Raw genomic sequence first — 10,658 nt, 5'->3', positions numbered from 1 at the left:
TGGTCAGTTTTCTATGGTGCTGGCCTCAGGCCGATTGTCTGTCAGTGAACACATCTGTCCCCTGTGAGCTTTGCTGCTTCGAATCATTGGCAAGGGGGCTCATCAGCCAAACAGACATCAGCACGAAAACAGATGATTTTTCTTTTATTTTGTTGTAATGGGACACACGGCTTTGCCACAGCAAGGTGTCTTTGACTTAATGCTTGAGTTTTTTCATGATGGTATGTGACTTTGCTGAGTGTATGTTTGTCAGACTGAAGAAAAATGTGGGGATCTAATGTTAAAGTGATGTTTTTTCAGTAAAACTTGGCAATTTAATGACACATTTGCCAAAAAATCCCCATCAGAATATTTGATATGACCTCTTCGTTTTGCCTCTGTTTGCCTGATGTAAGCTCTCTCCCAAACGTAATGGTTGTGATTTTCTTTCCTGCAATTTATTGTTGCATGTGTTATATATTGAGACCACCTTTTTTCAATTTGTGTTTGATATATTTTATGGGGTGACCAGACCCACAAAAGGGGTTTTTCTAAGATTTAGAGATACTGTATTCCAAAGTGAAGAGAGGACAGAGGAGGAGGTGTGAAGACATCAAGAAAAAAGTGTCAATATTTTTATTGAGTTATTGTTGTCTTTTTGCGCTGCTAAAAGCTATGAATTTGTTTCATTTATACAAAAAAATAACATTACCTAGTTGTGATGTGTCACTTGAGTGTGCTGCTATTTTATAAACATTTGTATTATAATATAATTATTTTACTGCTTAAGAGATACATTCAGAAAAAAAAACGAAGTAGATGGTGATAGAAGAACATGAAATGAGTATTCGACTGGAAATGTTCTTTGTACAGTTTGACAGTTTGCTTAGATAGCATGTCTCCTTTCCCCTTTTTTTAATCTATTTTGCTCTCCTTCTTCAGTCACATTCTGCATCAGTGGTATTTCCTATACCTCAGGATTACTGGACAAAATAAAACACAAACAAATCCATTGCCTATACCTCTGCAGTTAGGTAGCCTGGAACGGAGGAGATAGAATACAGTGGCAGGCGGAGGAGAAAAAGCAACAACAGATTAACATTTTTGTGAATGATTCCCACTGTTTTAGTGGGGAAACAACTTGCTCAGTGCGATGGGAAACAGGACATATGCAAGGTTTCCACTTGGACTTAACCTATAGTGAAGGGGGGGCATGACAACATGTCTTCGGGGGTGATTATTCCGTAGATAGTTCAAGCATGTTCATTTTTGTTCATGTTGGTGCTACGTCTGACTTGTTGCGTGTGAGAGAGGGGAAAAAAAACAGCATTCCTATGATGGCCAAAGTACAGTTCTTGCTTTATACAACCACGATCACTCTGAATGTCAGTAAATATGGATTCTGTATGTAAGAAAGACAAGTTTTGGTCTGAAATATTGTGTGTGCGCACCATTGTAACTTCCACATAATAATGGACTGAGCTACACCTGTCCTGTCCGACCATAAATACTCTGATATCTGGAAGTTTCAATGGTGCAGATTTCCCTTTGAGTTGCCCCCCCTCCACTATAACTCATATCATGTACCTCAAATGTCTGTTGCACAACCTCTGTTCAATAAACTTCTGCTTTAAAGGGTGTGACACCACATCAGCTCACTATTTCCCACGCCTGTTTTCCTTTTAAGCAGTGTGTGTAATTGTTTCATGATCGATAGACGAGTTTGTGTGTTTGTGTGAGTCAGCAGTGATACTGCAGAGCAAAGTTCAGCTGTAGCACTTAATCACTTGAAAGCTACACAGAGCAGTGATGACGAACGTGGGACAATAGGTGTTCCCCTGGCCAGAGTATGAGGAAGAGTTGTTATAAACACTCCCTTGAAATGTGTGCATGTCAGAAAAATGGATTGATATTCTAGCTTACTCCAATACGTTAAGGATATGTTGTGGTGAGAAAAAGGGCTCTCAACCACTGCCCACAAGCACTGATGTCTACTGAGAAATAGTCACGTGATAAAGAACTTATAATTTTATAGAGATCTGCATTCTGCACCAGCTCTTGACCTCTTGCTGAACTCCTTATTCACTGGAGCACTTTATAAGTGCTTGCATGGTCTTAGTGGTATGGTGACACATATAATACTGCATGCAGGGGTGAGATGGAAGGATGGTCAGAATTTAGGACACTAGTAGGTCCCCAAGCAGTGGCGTAGGGCAGTGACACCATGATCCAGTGCAAAGGCTATTATGACAGGCATTAGTGCGTGTTAGTTACCAGCTATGTAGTTACATAGTATTTCGTATCCTTTTTTTCACATGATCAACTCGACAAAATCAATGAATCACAGCAGTCATCGTTGCATATCTGCATGACAAAAATACGAAAGAAAATAAGAAATTAGTAATATTTTATAGTTTATTTATTTTATATTTTTTTATTTAGTTTATGTAGAATAATGAATTCGTAATTCAATAATCATTTTGATATAGATTGCTTCTTACAATTTAAAAAAAAAAATGACTGAGATGGGTTTGCCTTTTTGACAGCATATATAGTAAAAGACACCATTTTTAATTGAGGTGGCAATCTGAATCACTCATAAGGGCCTGTTCTCAGACCTATATATTATTGGAGCCCCCCCACCTCCGCCAGCCCACGGGGCCCAGTGCAACTGCACAATCTGCAATGTCTATTCTTACATCCCTGTCCCCAACTAGTACTGTCTTGACCAGATCTGGAAAATCTGTAGAAATGTCACAAATAAAGGAGGACCTGTGTTAAAAGGGAAAGTGTGTTAACCTATGCTCTCAGCGACATTAAATCAAGCATTTCATTCAAAGATATCACCATGGGCAACTGATTGTTGTTAACAAGTTTTGTTGAAAGCTGGTTTACATATTTTGTGCAATAGTGAAAAAATGAGCTATTGCCATCTAGTGGTGGCCTCTGTAAACCAGGTCTATGGGATTCTAGTCCTCTCAGCGCGGCAGTCCATTAACAAGATACAGGTGTGCACAGTCAAGAGGCTGGAAGACACCAACCAAACACAGTTCTCTACCATTTAATGTAAACATTTAAGTTTGTTTTGCACTTTATTTCAGTTTCCCTTTTGGGGCTTGGTTAGGTTTTAAGCATTGTAAAAACCTATTTTCCTTCCCATGAATGTATGTTTGAAAAACACTAATTTATTTAGATTACTGCACCAGAAATCAGACCTCAAGCCAGCCTGACAGAGCCAAACAAGTCATCATACCGTGAGTAAAGCAAGCCAAATAATTTGAAAGAGTGTTGGAAATGCCTGTACAATGCATCTAAAACAGCTTTTAGAAGAGACACAAAAAGCCTTGACAAGTTTGTTGCTCATTATACTCTAGAAGCTGTTGGAGAAAGACAGCTGTAGATTGCTGGAATTATACATGTTAATTGATCAAACTTTTGTCAAATATTTCAAAATCATATTCAGCCAATTAGATGAGGGGCTACAGCCTATAGGACCTTCCCACTAACAAACATGAGTACATCCAATTAAATGGGGGTAGTGCTCTTTTTTAGGGACTGTTTGTTACTTATGATGGAAAAGGCAGAGATGCAAAATGGGGGGAGTTGTATAATATTTTTGCACATCAAAAAATGGCTTTGGGGAGGGACATGCAGCTTGAACCCTGATTAATTCTTTTTTTTTTGTTTGTTCTGAATATTTTATTACCTGAAAATAAGCTAAACAAAGACAGAAAAACATATTGTATGCCCTATTTATTTGAAATACCCTCTGAAGCTTCAAAACCTGCAGGTGAGTTCAAAAGGCATGTTTACTTTAAAAGTCACCAAAATCGGGGTGCCCAGTGGATTAGTGGCTAAAACGGGTACCCCATGTATATATAGAGGCAATGTCCTTGCTGCAGGTTCACTTCCAACCCTGGTCCTTTGCTGCATGTCATCCCCTCTCTGTCATCCTTTCACACTTGTCCTGTCAAATAAAGGCAAAAAGCAAAAATTAAAAAAATAATGAATAAAAATATCTCTAAATTTCTGGTGGTCCCTGAAAAAAAAAATCAAAGTAATCTTTATTGTTGTTAATTCTGCCATATGTACAGGTCATATGCAGGATTAAAACTTTGTTTCTCCCAGACCCCATGGTTTAAACATACAAGTACACAAACAAAAGAATAGAAAATGTAAGCACTAAATCAAAGAAGGCTAATAAAATTTAATTTAAAGGAAGTGAAAATACACAAGCACCAACTTCAAATATAGAGCAGCAGCTTCCTATAAATGGAAAGTATTTTTAGCTTTGGGGAGGGTCAAGAGTCAAAAAAAAAAAAAAAAAAGAAAAGAAAAGAAAAAGAAAAACGAGTCACACCGAGCCACCCCTTCTCTGAGAAGTAGACAACAGTCCCTAAATGTTCCCGGACACTAACAAAGTAGCCCACCTCAATCACTGCGGTGTGTCGCGCGCCTCCTGACAGTGCTGCCAACAGTTCGTGCGTGACATTTGCTTTGGGGGCACGAGACGCGTGTGTCTGTAGTCGTCTTCAGGACAGTTTGTCTCAAAGTACAACATTAATGCGACTTAACTCCGTCGTTAACCTCCACAGCATGAAAGCGCTAACTTTTGGGCTGACTCTTGTTCGACAGTAAGTGCATTTGACATTCATATTTAGCTGGTATTTGCGATAAATGTCACATGTTTAGCACAGAGGCTCACAGTAGGCTGCTACTCGCTCCCATTTAAACACACGTTAGTCGGTGGTCTCCAAGTGGAGCTCAGAGCTAGTTTTGATTAAGTACACTGATATATTCATGCAGTCTTATGTGCATAATTGACATACATGTGTGGGACACTGATAGCAATTATGTTGAGTTTTCGTATAGCCTAGTAGTACTTTAAAACACTTTCATGACTGACGTCTGCAGTCTGCGTGTATTTAGCATTAGCTAGATAGATGCTAACCCCGGCAGGTGTCACAGAGAACACATTACTGACAGATACAAAAACAGACACAAACAGAGGCAGTGTTAGCCTCTATTTTAACATAGACTCATTTTATAATACCATTAGCATTTAAAGGGAAGTTACTGGAGCCTCATAGCTAACAGGCAGCTCGGCAAGCGGTGCAGCTAGCAAGATGTTAGGACCCTTGTTCAACTCTCTCAGTACACTTCATGGTGCTCTGGACCCCAGCGATACTCAACATACGGCCCGCGAGCCAAATCTGGCCCCCGACGGGATGCCGGGTGGCCCTCCAAAAATGTTATAATTTCTAAGAAGATAAAGTGGTTCACACTAGGAAATGTTTTGGACTTGACTAATTGATTTTAGTATACATAAGGTGCCAGGGTTCATAAAGCAGCATCAAAATAGAGCTTGTTTATTTAAAAAAGTGTCATTGGAGGATCCACTGCACCCCCAACAGAGGTCCTGGCTAAGCCCCTAATTACCCAAAATCCTAGAAACGTCCTCAAATACAGGATATGTTTTAAAGAAATGTCCTAGAAATGTCCTGAAGTATGAGAAAGGTCCTACAATTCTAGAAATCTTCTAAAATCCTATAAATGTCCCAAAATTCAAGAAACATCCTAAAATCTGAGAAATGTCCTAAAATCCTATAAACATCCTCAAATCTGAGACATGACCTCAAATCTTATAAATGTTGTGATTTGTAGAAATATCCTAAAATCTGAGAAATGTCCCAAAATCTGAGGAATGTCCTACAGTTCTAGAAATGTCCAAAAATCCTATAAAGGCCTTCAGAATCCTAGAAAAATGTATGCCTGACTGGCCCCTGGCAAAAGTGACGAGCAAGTTGAGTGTCCCTGCTGTACACTCACACCTGTTTCAGGTAGACACTGCAGTACCTCCTCGGGACCACCAGAGGTCACAGTTAGTGAAGGAATGAACTTAAAAGTAAATTGGTAAAACAAAACCTGATTAATGTTCAGATATGTGTTTTAATAGGATTTTTTTTTAATATAACAGTATGATAATAACATATTAAATCCACTTTCCCTATCATATACTGTTTGTAAGCCACAAATAATATATTTTTTAGCCTACCAAATAAAACATTGGTATGCTTCAGCTCATCTTATTATGCAAACAAAACCAGAATTCACAAGACACTAAAGATGAAAATTAATAATAATGTTATTTTATTAACTGATTAGAAGCTATTGAAGTTAAAATTGGATCTTGCTTCCTAAGTGTAATTTTCTTTTGCTTTTCTCTTACATTTAATCGTAGGTTAAGTATTATTTGTTTCTTGACTGTTTGCAGGATATATCAAGCAACTTAAAGACTTTGAGTTATGTTGGGTTCTGGGAAAATGTGAAAGGCATTTCCCTGTGATCGAATTTTGCTAGAGCCTAAAAGATAAATTAATCAAATCAAAAAATAATTGATAAATTAACTGCTGTCAAGTTGACATCGCCAAAACAACTTTCCGTCAGACAGGAGCATGTCTATTTTCAAACAAAAATATAAATTCCTGTGCCATAAAATCTGAGTTGTTCAAAGCACACACAGTGAAGCAAAGACTGCAGGAGTGTCCTTCTGCCTGCTAAAAGACATTTGAGCATAACTGTTACACAGGGAAAATATATCCTTGTGGATATATGATAATCGGCATGACATCAAATTCATGACAGTTGAACAGTAGCCTCTTTGAGCTTCTTTAAATGTTCTGTTTATGATATTAGGTCTTGTATTTGATATTTATAAATCATTGTTTTCCTGCAGTGGGGAAACACAGTACAATAAAGATGGCCTCTTACAAGGTAGAGTATGAATTAAGATATATGTGATAATAAATTAAACTCTCTCTCTCTCTCTGTCTCTGTCTTTCTTTTTTGTTTTCTCTTTGTCTTACTTTCATCTTTCCCTCTCCCTCCACACAGGCCAGGCTATAGATTCACCCTTGTCTGACGCTGGGTTGCAGCAGGCGGAGGCTGCAGGCCGTTACCTGAAAGATGTCAAGTTCACCAACGTGTTTGTCAGTGACATGCTGCGGGCCCGGCAGGTATGATGCTTTAGTTTTAGTGGGAGAAAACTATGAATCTCTAATTAAATAAATCAAAACACTGCAGGATGTATTTAGTTAACTGTGTCATTAGATGTAATAGAAACACAATACGCTGCATACATTATAGTGTATTGCAATACACTTTTCTGGTTTTCTTTCCACCTCATCCCGCTTTGTCACATTTGTCCCTGTAAGCAATAGTTAGCAGGGCCAAGAGTATAAACCATACAAAACACAAACAGATGTCATCACATCAATGTATCCACATCTGCGGGAAAATGATTATAAAACTGGCAAATCTTCTCCACAGAGAGATTATAACAGACTGTAAGTATGTGATGATGTGTATTATTTCTTCCAGACTGCTGAAACGATAATGAAACACAACAGTAGTTGTTCTGGTCTACAAATGGCGTGTGACTCTTTACTTAAAGAGAAAGTAAGTGACATTCTTTTTGTTTGTGATTTTACAGCAAAGTGTTGTCTCACCAAAACATTTACTTATTAATAAAAAGACCTGAGTCATGTGAACATTTACCTGTTATTTTTCAGAGCTTCGGGACAGCAGAGGGCGGACGGATGCAGGACTTGAAAGAGATGGCCAAGGCAGCCGGTCAACCATTTTATAGCTTCACTCCTCCAAACGGGGAGACTCAGGAGCAGGTGAGGCTGAGTGGGACAGAGTTTCTGTTTCTCTGTTATATCATTATTTATGTGGGTATTATTTATTTCTCTGTCGTATTACCTTTCTTTTACCATTTACATTTGTCTGCCTCTCTCTTTTTGCGCTCTATCTCTCAGAAGCTCATAGTTGTGTCACACAGTTTGCTTAGCCTAATATATCACAGCATGGCATGCTCTGCACACAGCACAGATTTTTTTTTATTTACTTACTTGCATACTGCTTTGTATTTTAATATGCCAAAATGAACCAACCCATGCTGAAAACTAGAACTAAGCTGAATTTGAAAATGTTAAATACCGCATCATTGCATGTGGCATGAAGTTTGAAAATATAATGTACTTCGCATGTAACTCAGCACTGACTTATTATCAGATAATCCTAATACTGAATAATGTCCCTTTCGTGTTTACTGTCTCTCAGATCATTGCTGGCACAAAGTGTCTAAAAAAAAGTATTTTCCTCCACCCTTGTTATCTTTTTATTTTATTGTCTTCCAACACTGAATTAAAAAAACAGAAATTAAACATGAACTAGTTTTAATCAGGCTTTTTGACGCTAATGAACAGAGAAAAGACCCTTATATGCTTAAATGAAAACAGGTTTCCACAAAAAGATCAAAATTAATTACAAATATTAATAAATAATAATGGGGGTTTAAAAGCGGGTTCAGTTACAGTAGTGAGGCATTGGTAAGGTTTAAAAAAATATATTTCCTATTATGGCTCAAAATTGTTCGCTGCAAAATGTACTTAACTTCCAGTTGTTCACTACTTCTGAACACTGCACACGAGTGTATGAAAATTTATTTTATAATTTGGTAGGACTGAACCTTTAATGCTATGATGATCGTAGCCCATAGACTTACTACAGGAAAGATCCTCTTTATCTTAAAATGTTTTAGGAAAAATGGGACGTTTGTCTGTTGTACTTAAAGTAATAAAGTTAAATCTTTATCCTCATTTAACTCCAAAGCTGGCCTGTATGCCCAGATGCAATACACACATGCTACCACTAGGTGGCAGAGAGCACTCATCTTCTCACCACTCTCTCTGCATGGATGTGAGTGCTGTCTCAGGGCCTCTTTGCATCCACAATTGTCTATCTTTTGTATCTGCTGGATCACTTGTTGTGAATCAGGAGGATCAAAGTACATGCTCTTCCACTGTCAAACAACTGCAGAGTGTTCGTCACTACCCCTGATTAAAAAGTCACCACTTAGCTTTGTGTTATTTGTGTTAGAGGCTGCGTGGGAGGACAGCGTGTGTGTGCGGGGGCGTCGGAAGGAGGGATGTTCTATTTCAAAAATACCTCGTCAGGCTTCATCCATTAGATCTTGGCTTGGACGTTAACTCTGGTCCAACCCAGTACGTGACCAGCACATCATGATGATGATGCAGATATACAAAGATAGATTTGACGCAAGCAGCGAGCGCCCCAATCAGTGTTGAACACAGGCCTCCCTCCCAGCTTTCCCAAACGAGTTTCAGGTTGTTGCATCAGGACGAAACTTAAGTTGGCATGTGTGGTTTTGATGAGGTTGTGCTTGTGTTGTTTTGAATTTAACAACCTTTACCCTTCAAAGTTGTAGATGGTCACATTTCAACGACATGTGCTGTTGGTGTAGAAAGAAAATGTACGAGAGGCATGACGCAGTTTATAACAGGTTTTTGCTCTGTTCAGGTGAAGGAGCGGGTCAAAGAGTTTTTGGAGAAAATGCTTCAGCAAATTGGGGCCGAACACTGGCGTGACAGAGGGGAGGATGAAATCTCAGAAACCTCTCCTGTGGAGGGAAAAGCAGACGATGGGGTCAGGGGTGTCCCGGTCCACGCTTTGGTTGTCACCCACGGGGCCTACATGTGCGTTGCAGTGCGCTTCTTTGTTGAGGAGTTACATTGTTCCTTGCCTCAGGGTTGTGACAAAGCGCAAATGTTCTCTTTAAGTCCTAACACAGGTCTGTGTCGATTTATACTAACCATGAGAAAAGAGGATGACGGGTTCAAATTGTCTGGGATTCGCTGTGTGTTTGTCCACAGAGGGGACCATGTTAAACAGTAGGAGCTAGATTTTAAGAAAAATGTAGGCGACAACTAACAGTGGATGAGGAAAGTGTGACGTCCAATGTGAAAATGCTCCAGAGACTCAACACTGAAAGTATACAGTTTTAGATTATTTTATTTTTAGGTTCCGTATTTATTTTTCATTTGGTGCTAAGTCACTTCACAGTGTAGTTTAATCAAATTTTGAAATCAATGAATAAAGCCTAGTTGTTAAGTATACGTTTTCACAGTGGAATTGTCAAAGAACAAATCTTAGGTCAGGTATAACTCCTATTCCAAAAAAGTTGGAAAGCTATGCAAATTAAAACAGAATGACATACATTTTCTAATAATTTTTAACCTCTATTCAATTAAATACAGTAATGTGACAAGATATTTAATGTTCAAACAAATCAACATTATTTTATGTGAATATACATTTATTCTGAATTTAATGCATGCAACATGTTAGAAAGAAGTTGGGGCATGGGGCAGCAAAAGACTGTAAAAGTTGTGAAATACTTAAAAAACACCTGTGACATTCCAAAGGTAAACAGGTTAACTGGTAACAGATTAAAGTGCTATTAGTGGGTATGAAAGGGGCATCCTCGAAAGGCTCAGTTGTTTGCAAAGGGAAAACTTTCAATGCACAGTTGCAAAAGATTTAGAGATTTCACCATCTACAATCCATAATATCAACAAAAGATTAAGAGGATAGGAAAAGGACCATCCAGATTGTTACTAGTGAAAAATTCAAAAGCTTTCACTTTAACTTTCACATCTTTGAAGGAACCATGCACATACAATTTTTGGAGCAACATATGCTGCCATCCAGATGATGCCTTTTTTGGGGACAAATCGGCTTAGCAAGATTATGAGCCACATTGTGCATTTGTTACAACAGAGTGGCTACATAGTAAATTTACTTAACAAACCTCA

General features: G+C 38.4%; 1 protein-coding gene across 1 annotated transcript; it reads left to right on the top strand.

Moving 5' to 3' along the window:
- Positions 1–4,007: 4,007 nt before the first annotated feature.
- On the top strand, positions 4,008–9,763 carry tigara (TP53 induced glycolysis regulatory phosphatase a). Its single transcript, XM_042496778.1, has 6 exons — positions 4,008–4,613; positions 6,716–6,753; positions 6,874–6,995; positions 7,360–7,437; positions 7,551–7,661; positions 9,364–9,763. The coding sequence occupies exons 1-6, from the start codon at positions 4,543–4,545 to the stop codon at positions 9,736–9,738; spliced, it is 795 nt and encodes a 264-aa protein (XP_042352712.1). The 5' UTR covers positions 4,008–4,542; the 3' UTR covers positions 9,739–9,763.
- Positions 9,764–10,658: the final 895 nt, after the last annotated feature.

The sequence above is a fragment of the Plectropomus leopardus genome, chromosome 11, assembly GCF_008729295.1.
Source record: "Plectropomus leopardus isolate mb chromosome 11, YSFRI_Pleo_2.0, whole genome shotgun sequence".
NCBI lineage: Eukaryota > Metazoa > Chordata > Actinopteri > Perciformes > Serranidae > Plectropomus > Plectropomus leopardus.
The sequence above is the reverse complement of the archived record's forward strand: the minus strand, read 5'-3'. Positions and strand labels throughout refer to the sequence as shown.